The 15,876-nt window shown below is 32.3% G+C and overlaps 1 protein-coding gene across 1 annotated transcript; it reads right to left on the bottom strand.

The window, feature by feature from the left end:
- Window positions 1-1,749: 1,749 nt before the first annotated feature.
- On the bottom strand, window positions 1,750-8,965 carry LOC149963399 (UPAR/Ly6 domain-containing protein qvr-like). The gene is made up of 4 exons (XM_090170597.1): window positions 8,927-8,965; window positions 3,620-3,673; window positions 2,686-2,823; window positions 1,750-2,125 (listed from the first exon to the last, which is right to left on the bottom strand). Exons 2-4 carry the CDS (start codon window positions 3,657-3,659, stop codon window positions 1,911-1,913), a joined length of 393 nt encoding a protein of 130 aa, XP_090026723.1. The 5' UTR covers window positions 3,660-3,673; window positions 8,927-8,965; the 3' UTR covers window positions 1,750-1,910.
- Between the last annotated feature and the right edge of the window lie 6,911 nt (window positions 8,966-15,876).

Here is a 15,876-nt window from a genome sequence, read left to right as displayed (position 1 = left end):
ATTCTGAGTGGCTCCATCCTTCGTGGAAGATAGTAATAATAACAACCTCCTTTATTTTACCTGAATATGCATTTGGTTTTTTAATATTACACATTTCTAATATTTTTTATACAGTCGATCTCGTCAAAGACAGTTTTAAAAGTTCTGGATCAATTTTTTTTAGAACCTTTAATTCTTATCAGTATTGCTGATATACTATAAATGTAAATGACCAATGATGCGAAAGGAGGAATAGAAACTGAACAAAATTGAGCCATCTCTTAACTACGTTTTGGAGCGCGAAACTACTAGAACACGTTTAGATCTACGTGTAGTTGGCTTATTTGTTCACTTTTTAAACCCTTGATTCACAAAACTATTTCGTTCTTTATAGATGGTTCGAAATATAAAGCGAGTTCCATATATATATTTATTTTAAATAAAATATGCTTGTACAAAATAAAATAAATTAAGGCAGGAAATATAACTTTAAAGTCAAAAACGGAGCCTAATTAGTATTGCTCATGGGAATCTAGCACCCACTCGCAGATTTGTAAAAAGGAAGACACAGTCACGAAAGTGATACAATAAAAGAAGAATGTAACGTTTCTTTAAATATAAGTCAATTATTAAAGTCATATAATGAAAAATCATGTCAGACAAATTATTACGGATGCCGTTTAGTTGTCGTTAACCAGTATATTTTGGCAATTCTACTAGAGTCGTTAAGAGTTAACGATATTAAGACACTATTATATTAGCTAACGACTAATTATTGTCGTTAACTTGTTAGCGATATCAACAGTCTTGGAATTAAAATATCTTATTATAAATTTTCAAATTATTACGTATGCAGTTTAGTTGTCTTTAACCATTATATTTTGGCAATTCCACCAGAGTCGTTAAGAGGTAACGATATAATAACACTTAATTAGGGTTTTTAACTCCAGACTAGTGTATAAGATACTGAAAAGAAGACTTCGATAACGTTTTACAATACACTATTAAAAGATTTTTAATTAAAAAAGTTTTTTACAATTAAAAACTCGCTTTATGTTTCGGTATCTGCGAGTACGCAGCCGTTATCAAGCGATACAAGTCCAATGGCCATCAGATAGCTAACGCTGCGCCGATGAAAACCAATAATGATGCTAGGCGGCGCAGTTGTTAGAATTTTTTTAAGTGTAAATGTATACCGTCTAGCGTATACATTACGATACTTTAACAAGAGGAGGGGTGAAACTAAGCATGTACAGGGTAAATTAACAAAACTTTATAGGATACAGTTCCAAAATTTTAATATTATTATTAGTTTTCATCGGCGCAGCGTTAGCTATCTGATGGCCATTGGACTTGTATCGCTTGATAACGGCTGCGTACTCGCAGATACAGAAACATGTCGCGAGTTTTTAATTGTAAAAAAATTTTTTAATTAAAAAATCTTTTAATAGTGTACTGTAAAACGTTGTCGAAGTCTTCTTTTCAGAACACTTAATTATATTAGCTAACAAATAATTATGTCGTTAACTCGTTAGCGATATCAATAGTCTTGGAATTGAAATATCTTATTATACATTTTCAAATTATTACGTATGCAGTTTAGTTGTCGTTAACCAGTATATTTTGGCAATTACAAAAGAGTCGTTAAGAGGTAACGATTTAATCACACTGAATTATATTAGCTAATTATTGTCGTTAACTCGTTAGCGATATCAATATAGTCTTGGCATTGAAATATCCTACTATAAGTGTTCAAATTATTACGGATCTCGATTAGTCGTCGTTAACCAGTATATTTTGGCAATTATACCAGAGTCGTTAAGTGTTAACGATATTATAACACTAAATTATATTAGCTAACGACTAATTACTTTCGGTAACTCTTTAATGACATCAATAGTCTTGGCATTGTTATATCTTATTATAAATTTTCAAAGTGTTGTCAATTTCGCAGAAGCGGCGAGAACCGTGAGTACGACAATTGTTTGCAGGACGTTGTTGGTCAGTTTATAAGCGGAATTGCAACCGTCGGATTCGCAGAAACACAAGTAACCACCTCCTCGGGACTCAGACATGCAGACGTGATCGACGAGAAACAAATTAATCTGCAGACTAGTCGTGCATGTTCTTCGAATTGTCGAGTACGCTGCGGATAAGAAATCATTTTATTAATTAATTGTTATCGTGCACGTTAACCAATGTTTCGTCTTAAGCCATGTGATACCGACTAGTGTTGCCACCAGGAAAAAACGATTTTGACGAAATTTGCTGCACGTGTTAATAAGGCTAAGAATCGGTGGTAGGCCATATCTAAGGTTTGAAAATATTTTGCCACAGAGCAAAAAATATTTTTCAAAATTTAACAATTTAATTACTAATAATTTAAAACTATATAATGATTCTCAACCACAGTCTACGTTATGAGTAATATCTCAATCACCCCTTACTGGTTGAAAACTTAAATAAACTATATATGTTTAGATAGGAACCTCAATTTTTTTGTAATAGCTAGACTCTTCGTTATTAAACTAAGATTAAAGTGTAGTAACTAATACGTTCACGGTCTAATTTGTATTATTCTACGCGATTCTACAGTTGATTAAATAATTTACCTGAAACTTTTCTAATAACGGATTATTTCCATGATTGCAATTTTTATTTTGTTTTCGCCAATAATTCGTTGAGTAAAATTGATGGTAGTCTTACGTGTTTTGGTGACAATCTTAACACAGCATCCTTTGCACTCTTTAATTGGAGGCTGGTCGCTGTAGGACACGGAAGTGTTGAACGGGTCGTCACATCGCGGGTCGTTCCAGCTCTCACACTCATAGCACATCACCTCCCCTAATTAATTCATCAATTGTTAGAATGTCTCAAAAGTACCGTAAAGTTCACATGCATTAGCAACGTAAGTAACGTGAAAGACAGAATTACGATTAGTAATATTACGCTAACGGAATTTTATTCAATTCGGTTCCCTTTTATGCGGATACTATTATTTTACTTAAAACCATATTTAGAATGACCGCAATTTTTGGTGGCCTAATATAAGCTATTCGACTCGTCGTCAAACTGAACGTACAGTACTAAGGTGAAGAATTAGCACTGTAATATATTTTTACCAGTCTCTTCGGAGGCGTGGGTTCGAATCCCGCTTCTGCCACCAATGAAAAATAAGTGGGTAAAACAAGCTTAATTGCTGATAACTCTTTCATTTTTTAACTTAATTCTTTACTCGTCAACTCTCTCTCTAAAGTTCAAAACTCAACTGACAAAACCTCACTTCACGCGTTTACAAATCATTCGAAATCGTGCCTAAAATACGACAATTAAAATCACGCGCTATCCAATATTCCATTCTCTTTCTATTCATTTCTTATAATTTTAAAATAACACATTCCAAATATATTACAGCACTTAAAATTTTATTTTAATGTCACATATTTCTAAAGAAAGAGGCGCTTCATCTTTTGGATTAATACGTCACTTAACACATAGCTATCAACAAATTTTCCTATTCACTTTCACACTTATATATCTAAATTATATATATGTTATTACTTTATCCTCAAACACTCTAAATATCAATTTTCCAATGGTTCGATAAGCTGTTCAATAGCAATAATAAATTGTAATTTACCCAAGCATTCCTCTTCGGTGGAAACGCAACTTGGAAACATAATACATATTGCGACTAAAACGAAACAAAAAATGATTGTTATAAACGCATTCCAGAATAATTAAGGAAAGCCGTGAGTTTATTCATATTCAGTCATGATTAACGAACTCATTGTGAGCCTAGGCAAGGTACGTAGTTTAGTCAAATTAAGTGTAACAATAGATGACGAGTAACAGTTATCGGAGTTTACAATGGCCGATGATTTGCTAACATTCGATGTAAGGATTGTCAGTATAGCATCAGCGCCCGAATGCATCAATGAGCTTCAGATCTCAACAATAACATTTCGGTATCTTCCCATTGCGCCGAATCCCATTCGACCGAATTCCCATTAGACCGAATTCCACCAATGTTGTTGATGAAATTAGCCCAAAGGCGGGTTTTGTATTTTTCTAATCGACCGACGCAATATTCACAATTGAGCGACCGCAAAAAAAATAGTTTTTCTTTCTACTTGTTTTGATTTTTTATGGAAACGTTTTAATATATTTTTAAGTCTGTTAGGTTAGGTAAGGTTAGGTGAGGTAAGGTTAGGTTAGGTTACACTTCATGCTGTTCTGACAGATGCTGAAACGGATAAAACCGAATCCTAAACCCAGAGAAGTGCGGCTTTTTCGGTCGACTTCTAAATCCGCCAAAGTGCGGCTTTTTCGGTCGAATGGAATTGGGTTCGGTCGAATGGGATTCGGCGCCATGGAACAGATTCGACATTTCTACTGCCGTTGTTTATAATGCTTATTTCACAAAATTGCTTTTTACGTTAATCATCCGTTTAAAAGCAATAATTTTACGTTTGGTATCCCATAAATTTATACGTAAAAGGGCGTTGAAAGTCGAAATTCCCGCTAGATGCGAAATACATGAAAATTTTGTGTACACTTTTCGAAGGTGGATTCTAATGAAAAATTGTAACATGACATACGCAGAATTGTTCAAAAAGTGATAGATTTGAGTGCAATGTCAGTTTTACTAAAACACAATTAGTAGCTTTAACATTTACCACAATTCCTAATACCAAATATTGGGACCGAGCATTTCTGAAAGATAAAATTCATTGCCTTTTGAAAGAAATATTTTTAAATTTTGCTATTGATAAGCTTAGAAAAAAATCTTAGCTGACCACCAAAAAGCTAAAGCCTAAAGAATGGCCTAAAATTTGATTTTAAATAAGCTTCAAAAACGCGTTTTCGGATTTGAAAGTTTTGTCTACTGAACGGTAAAAAGTCTACTTTTCAAAACGTCTCTTAGGTCGGCGAAGTTGATATTGAAAAGCAAACTGTTTCTAATAAATTTACATTAACAAGATTTCTAAAAGGTATGGTGCATTCTATTCTTAACAGGTTATAGCTAAATATATATATTTCCTGTCTCTGCTAATATCCTCAGAGTTTACAGTTATTTTAATAATTTTATCCGGTTAAGAACTAACCACAAGGGTACTTCTTAAGTCTTTTGACCGACATTTATTATGACTAAAAGATTCAGACAGCTTAATGGAAAACTTCTACATTTTATTTTTTAGGTGATTTCTTTTTTGTCTTTCTTTTTTAGTCGCCGGCGACGTTGCGTCTTATTAAAATGTGGGTGTTCAAAATTAGGATGTAACTTGGTACGCTATGGTGGATTTCGTACATCAGAATCACTTCCTTGGTTTTAACAAAAGGCCGACACAAATTTATTACACTGTCTTCAGATGAGGCTAATTAAAACAGATTTAGACTTCACTTGCTATAACAAAGACGAAGTTTAAGTGAGCGTTCTAACGTCGTAAGTTCCATACTTTGGGCAACTAATCCAAAACGATCTTAGTTCGTAGATCTCTTCGAAGGGGTCTTTCAAAAGTTAGTCACTTCATTTGGGAGTCAAAGAAAGGTTTTTAAATTAAAGAACCGGTTACTGTTTCTCGAGCAACGGTCAAAACAGAACCTTGCGGTTTAAGAATGGTCCATGAAAAACCCTCGTCATAAAATCCCCGTTGAAAAGTAGTAGTTTTTTGGTAGGGACTTAAAGCAAGTGTCGGCTCGACGTGAAGTAGTTCTTTTTTCAACAGATGTCGCTAGCGTCGTAATATAAACAAGATAGTTAAGCTACATTTTGACCCTAAAGGCGGGTACTTATAGCTACCCCTTGCCTTGATTAGCTCGTTTGTAAATTGATCAATAACAAAAATTAACAGTCATTTTAAACAATATATATTATATGGGATATATAATTTAGGTTAAAGTCCACTAAATAGAGTATAAAAGGTCTAAATATAATACTCTACAATGGCTTAATGACGACGGTATCATTTGGCTATCGTAAACTTTAGCTTCCTTTGCCATAAATAGATGGCACCACGCTCTCCATTAAAGTCGTGTTTTTCGAAGAATCGGATAGATTCATGGCCATCTCTAGTAACAGGGGCCTTTTCATAATACAGGAGCAATTAGGTGGCAATGATAGAGCCACCTAAAGAAAATATCCTAAAGATATGTGTAAAACATATTGAAAATTAAAATATAAATAACAACAAATAATTTTAAGAAAATAATATAATAATTTAAAAAATATCGTTTACAAGAATTTTTGATATTAGACCGGTTAAGTCAGCGATAACGTGAATGGGAAAACTTGTATTAGGTGCAGGCTGTACACACAAAGGTACGTCTACAATCAAAAGTAAATATTGAGATAAAGTCTAATAGTGCCTTTAGATTTTACCTTAAACCATGCTAGACATCCTTTTTAAAGAGCTATCGATCACGTGTTTTTCTTTTCACCAATAGAAAAGCACTTTTTCCACATATTTTCCCGCGAAAAGTAGTGCATTCCGGGGAATTTTGGGATACATTGTTTCGGTCCTCCCTTTCGACGTCTCGAATGATCGAATCGTCCGCTTCTGTTACAGAAACGCTAGCCTAGTATTTTACTTCGCGCTCGGTTTTGTTTGGACCTCGTTTAAAGATTTGAATTAAGTGATTAGTTTAATACAGTGAATAAAAATGCCACGTAAGCAACCTTTGCCGCCGATTGCAGTTTTAAACGCCCCGAAAGTTCAATCTACAAAGTGTAATTTTTATTTGAGGGCTGAATTTGAAATGAGAGCAAAGGCTTCAGTCAGTAAACAAACCCAAACCGAAATTGTATGTGTTATGTTTCCATCCTCTGTTGTATTTTAAGCATTGTTTATCTAGTATTTGCTAAAGAAACCCATCCATCAACAACGACTCGCAAGTAGCTTTATAGGTTACTTAAAATAATCTTCATAATTCTTCAACAATGCTTCAATACTTAACCCTTGGCTAATCATTTTTTATGAAACCAATTAATATGTTCCTTTTCTGGCTATAGAATTGAATGTCAAATAATTAAAAACCGCAAAATAAGTATAATTTTAATGTCATTTAAAATTCGTACCTTTTTAAGTTTTAAATCCGTTTAAATATTCGTTTTCTTGTAATATTCTCCACATGACATAAATTTGTGGCTAGCGCGATATCACGTCATTTAAGGCTTACTAAAAGCACTGATTTAAGTTACATGTATATCTATTTTAAAAAGTCGTATTATTGTTTTTAAAAGGTCGTATTTTAGATTCAATCATATATCTACTTTATATACTTTATTTTGTAAAATAAATTATCAAATTATCGCAAGCGAAAGTTTAATATCCGCGTATTTTAAAGCGAACTATTTTTACCGCGGCGGAGTACATCTATACACTTAATGTTCCTGAAAAGTGGCGAGGGGGAAGGCATCACCAAAGCCAAGAATTTTTTACCCCTCAAATAAGATGTCGCAGGTCGATGCGATAGTATTAGACTTTATCTCAATATTTACTTTTGCTACAATCAGCTACAAGTTCCCCCGATCACTTTTTCACGCGCTGGTTTGAGGAAATAGCGACCCAATAACGCCACTAATTTAGAGAAAAAGATACTTAAAATAAAAAGGTTTCGACTCGAAGACTTGCTAATGGTGGTTACATTGGGTCCGCTAACCTAGTTGTAATTTGAAATAATTGAAATATACCTACTTTCTAATACAAAGCGCATGCATTTCGCTGAACACGATTCTTATCGAATGAACAAAAACAATTTGTAATTAAATAGTTCTATTACCTTAGCCACATGCTCTTACTTTGCATTTTCTTTTTGCCATTTAATCTGAATTTAAATTACTTCTAGGTGTTTTGTTTTAAATCTGATATTTTTGGGTTCAACGTTAACTCTACGTCTTCGACAAGTAAAACGTATATAACTTTATTGACACCTTTATAAAACATAACTATAAACTTATGATAATAAGTATATAGCCATGCATGAGCAAAATAAGAAGCGAAAATGTTATGGTTTCCAGCCGAATGAAGCCATGTGTCTTCGTAGGTACAGACGACGTAGTAGACAAGCAATAAAATACAATGATTAACCTTGATAATATTAGTTCTTTCAAATTATTTACTTTTGGTTTCTTTACATGAAATATGTCATGGGTTTAGGGATAAATATTAGGGCTTAAACCAGTTTGGTATGGTTTCTATTTTCTAAGTTTCATTTAAAAACAAGGCAATGAGCTTGTTTTTCATAAAAATAAAAACTTTTATCGCCGTGAAATTTAAGAAAAATACTTCAATATACTACAGAGCCCATGAAACGTTCGTAGGACTAAATTTAAAACCGTAATTTCATTAAAAAGCTCCACTAAAAATAAAAACCAAAGAAGAACAAGCTTATGGAATATGTGATATAAAGTTTACTGCATAGGTACATTTAAGATACCAGAAACCCCATTAATTCACATATATCGGTTGTTTTTAATTATAAATAAATTTTGCATAAATATTTCTTAATATCGAATTAATCCTAATTGTAGAGTACGGTCCGGTGTGAAAACCTATTTAAAAATATCGAAAGATAACATGGACCTTAATATATTAACAAGTTTGCAATAACTATTACATTGGCCAAATATGATTTAAAAATATGCATATATCCCTAAGAAATGCAATTTTTTTACATCTTGATTGGAATATAAGACGCACTAAATTAAGCCCATTGCCTGTAGAGTACATTTAATTTTACATATCTGGTAATACTTCAGGTAACATAAATCCTCGTGAAATTGATCTACTATTCTTAGTACCAGAATAATAATGCCCACATAGAATCAGGACACCGGGACTACATCCTACCCACCAGACAGCGGTGCTTAAATGAAGTCATCAATGTGGATATCTTTAATGAAGGTTTACACACTGGTTGATTAAGTAGAGACTCTCTTACTTACCAAAAACGAAGAGCAAAGAGCTCTTAAAAGCGCAATGGAACAACATTTTAACGGTCCAAATAAAAGACGAATCTCAATTGAAAGTGGCACTTTCTCTTTCACTCACGCACTTGCCGTTAAAAGAATTGACTGTTTGCTGTCCTTCTCCGCGACTCGATCTAATCTTGCCAGCTCTATAGCGGCTAAGCGTTGACGATACCAGGGATTAAGATGTTGGAGAAATAACGGCCGGCCCACATTCAACTCGTCTTCATCACTCTCTCTCGCTCTCTCTCTCTTCTTAATAGTTTGAAGAATTCCCTCGAAAAGCGCAAGCTATCGTGACAGAAAGAATAATTAGTTCGACGCGCGCCCATCGTCCGTTTTGACCTATTGGGACTTGGGCCGCGTTCGCACTCACTCCGTAAATGAAAAGACGATTGCGTGTGTCTTAAGCCGCTACTTGTAAAAGATGAAATGTTAAATATTTAAACTTTTTGTTGTTTTGCTTAGAAAACACAAATCTCGAGAACTTTTAGCTTCATATACTGGGATTTTGAGTTACAACTATATTTACTGGCTCCATAGCTAGTCTGTATCATATATAACGAGTCCTTTTTCATAATGAATGTGAGAAGTTATGATTAATAGTTTGTGGGATAAGATGTTACAAACGAAGAAGAATTTCATTATTATTTTTTCCAAATAATCATTTTTGCGTAGGTGGATGAGGTGAAATATTTGTAACAGCTTATACAAAATAGTTCACTTTTAATTTAGTCAATTGACGATGAATCTTAATATTAAATTTCAAAATTAATTCGTAGTCTTCTATTTGTTGATGCAATATGATATTACTAGTTGATCTTAACAAATCGACAAATATACGTATTAATAAATTAAAAAAACAATTACACTAAAAATTGTAAGTTATCAATTTTATACAAATCAAAATGTGTTATAAAAAATGTTTAATTTAAGTTTTACTAAAAGCTGGTTTTTTAATTTATTAAAAAAAATTTATCCTCTTTTGGAAATTATTATCCGTGATCTGATATATTCGAGGTTAATGTTTATAAAAAGTCTATGGGAACCTACAATAATTTGAAAACACATTAAATCTTTTAATAACCAGAACATGGGAATTATATCTAGAAATTTCGCGTTATTGATTTGAAAATAACCTCAGTGTTCCAATTCTAGGGAGCTTATAGTTAACACGATTTTACGAAATGATGGCAAAATTTTGGTACTATTGAAACATGATGTTAATGTTTGAAAGTTTTCTTAGAAATAGACCTGACAAAATCTGAAAATGTGATTGGCTGAATCTGCGGAAAGAATGAGTTAATCGATTTTCACCCAGATTTTAAGAACGCCAAAGTGGCCCTTTAAAACTCTTAAACTTTATTGGTGTATCATTCTTTACCGATAAAATTTATAGATGACTTTGCTTACTGTAACAGATATTTATATATTCTTAAGCAAAATTCGTAAAAACACTAATACCAAAACGTATTTTGAATTACCAACTAGATAATTCAATTACCACACTCAAAGACTTTGTTCAAATATTTCCGAAATGGCTTTGTTAACTTTCAAAGGTCAATAATTTAAAATATTTTTGAGTTTTAGAAAAAAATGTTATTGTAAGAAAGAATTTTAGGAAATAATTTTAGAGTCTTCAACCCGTTTTGAGGGCGAATTTACTAGCGTCAATCTAACTTGGAAGTAATTCTGATAAAAATTCTGAATTCCTTTCTTGTTCTGAGAAGTTGAAATTAAGTTTAGGGGGCTCTTTTTAAATAACGTAATGAGGAAGGGAGGTTTAGAGAAACATTCATAAATGTTACAGGGGGGAGAAGTGTGCATAAAGTTACGTTAAACATCATAATTAGAAATTAAAAATGATTTTATGTTACACGAACATTGCGAAACGTTCCCTATAAAATAAATAAGTAAATTGGCTAAATTTTAATTGTAATTTAATTGTTTGCCTGATTACTTTTATGTTGTGTACAGGATTGGAGTTATGTCCAAATTTTATTCTTTGTAACTGGTTGAAAGGTTGTCATCCTATTAAATTTTTATCGTAAAATAATATGCTAACAACCACCTATAAAGAGATTTAATTTGAAATTGACAAATCATCCGCTAACACCATATATAACATAATTTCTCACGATTCATCTAATTCAATGAGACCTTGTTTCACGGGGAACATTCAATAGGTGCTTCAATAACACATCTTCAAGGAAATTGCCAAGAAAAAATATTTCCGAGAGCCAGGACCTGCAAGTCTCTGTTTATTTAGTGCTTGTTGAAATAATGGAAACTTTTCACCTGTTATTAATAATAATAATAATAATAATAATCAGCTAGGCTAATACCCAAGTCATCTAGTGACTAAAAATGCCTTAAATATGTGTTTTTCTTAAGCCTTAATACTTTTAAAAAAGCTACCTGCTTAAAAGGAAACACTTTTTGAGTACCGTACAGGTGAAAACTTGAATAACTTGCAGGTCCTGACTCTCGGAAATATAACTTCTTGGTGATTTCCTTGAAGATTTTAAATTGAAGCGTCTATTAACTAAAATTCTTATAATCTTTGCGCTATGGAAAATGTTACCATGACAACAAAATCTCGCAATCGCGAGGCATAAGATAAAATAATGCCTTACGTTTCAGAAACGCATTATCGACCATTTTTGACTTTTTGAGTTTGAATGCTCCTCATACTAATTTTAGGGCGCTGATTCTTAATTTGAAATCTGTTTTTTTTTCCTACCTGGTCTAGTTTCCGAGATTTGAAAATGCAAAAACGCATTAAAATCGAAAAGTTTGGAAAATACTCCGCAGAAACGCATTAGCGACAGTCGGAAATTTGCAGAAACGTATAACGTCGTTATTAACCAATAAGAGTCTTCATATCGTATAATTTCGTCTGCTCTAATTTTTTCAGCGTTAATCGTTGTCATATTTAGATTGAGGACTAAAAGAAACCCCTAACGTCTAGTTTTCAGACACCTAAATACGGTAGTTTTATTATTTTTCATAAGAATTACTTAAATCGATTTATCTCGAAACGCCATTTTTGGATATAATGTGTTTCTGAAACGTAGGGCAGAATTTAGATTGTCAATGCCAGAAAAGAGCGAGGAATTCAAATTTCGCTTTACTTTTATTCATTTCCCATCTATAAAGTTGATGAAGCATTTTTTCTAGGAGTTGGAAGTAACTTTATTTACGTCATATCCTTGGGACTAGGTTTCATTAAAGAAAATACGTTTATGGCATACTTATGTGGAAAAATGTTACATATACTAATACGCGTATACGACTTGTTGTGACAGTTACACAAAGTTTCAGTTAAATCTGTTGCCAGAAATAAGAAACGTAGAAAAAGTTTAATCTGAACTAGGCGTTCGCGACGCTCGTATTCCAATTTAAACTCGTGGACGAAATTTCGACACCATTAAGCCTAATAAACCGTAAATTTACAGAGAGAGGAGCGAGAGAGATAGTGAGAGAGAGCGAGAGAGAGAGAGAGATAGAGAGAGAGTGGGATAGAGAGAGAGAGAGAGAGAGAGAGAGATACATAATTGCTTCCCGCCAGAAACCGTACAGAATCTCTCGTACATCGGCGATATTTAACATATTTAGGGCACCTCGTGTGTTTTACTCCACTTGACAATAAACGGGGCCATTGCGAAATATGCCTCGTCCTATAATTCCAACTTGTAGACGTTGTCTCGGCTATAGCCTTGGGAATTTCCTTCGCCCAAGACGTTCTAATGATAGGTATAGCTCAGATAGAGTCCTTCAACTTGAAGGAGTTACAATTAGTGGGAATGTCGCCAAAAAATTCAAAATGTATATAATCTTCGGCCGTTTTCATTGAAAGAGCGAAGCAAGCGAGGACCACCAATAGATTAATCAATTTGCGTGTTTTCTGACACCATATCTAACGTTATAAATGTAGGTATTTTAGTAATACGTTAATTGTTCCTTATGAAAATGATTAAAAATAATACCGAAAATTGGCAACATTCAAAGACGACTTCGATCAAAAATGCCAAACCAAAATATGTTATATTTGATGCAATTGACCGATTTCAAAATTACGATTATGCACGCGACACTATCTTTACATTATGAGGTATAGCAGGCATTTACCTGCTTTTAACCCCTAACATGGCGTCGTATTTTCACGCCCAAAATGATATTTAGATCCACCAATTACTATGTATTTTAATAGTCAATTTCGATAGGAGTGCTTTTTTATTTTTTCCGTAAAATTGAAAAACATTTAATACTTATGCATAAATAGGCACTAATCACTTATTTCATTATCTACAAAACAGACATTTGATATTGAACTAGAAGCTCCTTCGTGGTTTGTATACGATCAAACTGTTATATCTTTTCTCATCAGATGTTAAACATATCCTACTTTATTTGCCATTAAAAAAGAAAATGAAATATAAAAGATACATACTCTACTCGAAGTTGAAATGGAGCTCAAAATATGATAAAGTTAAATGATTGGTTTGTTGTTAATTTCAGTGTTTCCCATTTTTTGTGTATCTGGTCATTTTATAATTTAATAAAATTAACGTAAATATTAAATAAAAAATGCTTTTATCAAAGCAGTTGGAAGGTTGATTTAAGGGGTAGTTCGGATCAATTAAGGCACATATATTGGAAATGTTTTAGAATTAAAGAGTTATTTTTTGGAATTATTTTAAAAAGCAAAATATATTTCTAAAATAATTTCCATCAATTTTTTCTCACCTTTTATATATTTTAAAACCTGTTCCTTAAATTTGAGCCTTGAAACTGTAACAGTAAACTGAGAAAATTTTAAATTGTAAAAGAGTACGCGTGTTTAGTTCAGAATTATGTATATTCTAATGGAAATATTTAAAATGAATTTTAAAATCGGCCGCCATGGATATAAAATAGGGCTGTGGGATAAAAAATTCGAAAGAAAAAGACACACTACGAGCTGAGTTATGTTGCTTGATAAGGCACCATATTTTTGAAACGCTTATTTCTGGCATTGATTTTCAATGCTATAGACGCAGTGCTTCCATATGCGGGGAATTTTTCCATATTCCGGAATTTTTCAACCTTTAAAAACACTAAAAGGGAATAATGCAATTTAGGAGGGAAAACGGGGAAAACGATGGAAATTTAATTAAAGGTCATTATAAAAGTAATGAAAGTCACGATCTAAATATCTAAAATAATTTTGAGGATATGTTTATGCAAAATTATTCAAATGTAAGTAATTTTGTAATAAATAAAACCATAAATTTTGATTCATTTTCAGAATTAATCTGAATATCTTTATAAATGAGTATTAAGAGCGAGGGATACTAAATGGAAATTTCTAGGTCAAAAATGCGAAAAACGGGATTTTTTCATTTAATGAAATTATTGCAAGACGAAAATTTTAGATATCAAATGTGGAAGCCCTGTATAGACGTCTTCTATGCTGTCGTAACTGGATTCTGCAGTTTTGTGTTTCAAACTACTACTCGCAAAATATTATAAGCTGAATTAATATGCTGTTTTATATGTTAAATTAAAACTTTGTATAAATACATATGAAATTAAAGGAGTTTGCAACTTTCTATGTAAGCTAATTCTCTTAATGAATTTATAAAACAGACATGTACTAAATTCTATCTATTCAAGTCTGCAATTATTATTTTAAACTTCTGGTTTAAAGTAGAATTATACATCAGTATTTAAATTTGGCATGCATCATGAAAAACTGAAGATCCTCACAAGTCAAGTACCCGCTGGTAGTAAAAAAGAGTGACATTAGAGTTACATTAAAATGACCACATTTCTTTCTAGAAAGGCCTGATGAAATGTGTGCAGTTACACTGCAGTAGCTGGTTTGAATTGTTAAAGGGACTTTCAAGAATGACCTAGTTGAAGTCATTCAGTCGTAACTTTGGGTTCACAATGTTCGGCAACTGAATTACGTGTTTTAAATTGGCCAGAGGGTTCTCTTGAAAGTCTCTTTAATAAAAGAAAATTCATGACTTATCTTTTCTAAGCTTAAGGACAAGACACATGGCTGTCTTTGCACTTGCAGGCACTCTCTATAGGTAGAGAATATCATCTGTTGATAGTGAAAATAGAGGCTCTATAGCTGCACCCAAATTTTCTGTTAACTTTAATAACTTTCTTGATTAAATGGATTGCAAATCTTTTTTATTGATGAATTTTTACTAGTTTAGTTTCTATAATGAGTTTCAGCAATTTAAATGCTGTAATTTTACTCTTAATCCTTTAAAATTTAAAATTTTCTGAGTTTACTGTTACAGTTTCAAGGCTCAAATTTAAGGAAAGGGTTTTAAAATATATAAAAGGTGAGAAAAAATTGATGGAAATTATTTTAGAAATATATTTTGCTTTTTAAAATAATTCCAAAAAATAACTCTTTAATTCTAAATCATTTCCAATATCTGTGCCTTTATTGATCCAAACTACCCCTTAAATCAACCTTCCAACTGCTTTGATAAAAGCATTTTTTATTTAATAGCTGTCCCTTTGCTCTGCCTCACAGGGCATATTTTGCCTAAAATTTATAATTGAAAATAAAAGCCGTAAGTTAGAAAATAAATAGGTTTTATTTTTAAATATATTTTGAACAGACATTATTATATTTTTGAATGTGATTTAAAATATTGAATATTAAATATTTTACTTAGCATTTTGAAATAATGATGATAATTGGTTATGTCAAATTGAGTTTTAATTTCCCATTAAGACTTAGATAACTGGTTCTAGTAAGCAAGTTAAATATGCAAATTTTGGTAAATCTTTCACGTACGTACAGTACACAGACATTGTAAATGAAAATAGCCACAAAGGCAATTAATATGAATATATGTTATATTAAAAAACTAAAAAAAATTTGAATTCAGTTCTTGCTACAAAGTTTATTTTAT

This window comes from Leiobunum rupestre, chromosome 1, assembly GCF_980474605.1.
Source record: "Leiobunum rupestre chromosome 1, qqLeiRupe1.1.hap1, whole genome shotgun sequence".
In the NCBI taxonomy this organism is placed as follows: Eukaryota; Metazoa; Arthropoda; class Arachnida; order Opiliones; family Sclerosomatidae; genus Leiobunum; species Leiobunum rupestre.
This window is presented reverse-complemented; position numbering and strand designations above follow the sequence as displayed.

What these genes read in the sequence shown, in the direction of transcription:
- LOC149963399 (XM_090170597.1), bottom strand. Translation starts at nt 3,659, where the DNA reads ATGTTTCCAAGTTGCGTTTCCACCGAAGAGGAATGCTTGG. An exon ending in CACCGAAGAGGAATGCTTGG is followed by an intron (nt 2,824 to 3,619) that starts GTAAATTACAAT and finishes TGAATTAATTAG; the next exon opens with GGGAGGTGATGTGCTATGAG. An exon ending in TAAGATTGTCACCAAAACAC is followed by an intron (nt 2,126 to 2,685) that starts GTAAGACTACCA and finishes TCTTATCCGCAG; the next exon opens with CGTACTCGACAATTCGAAGA.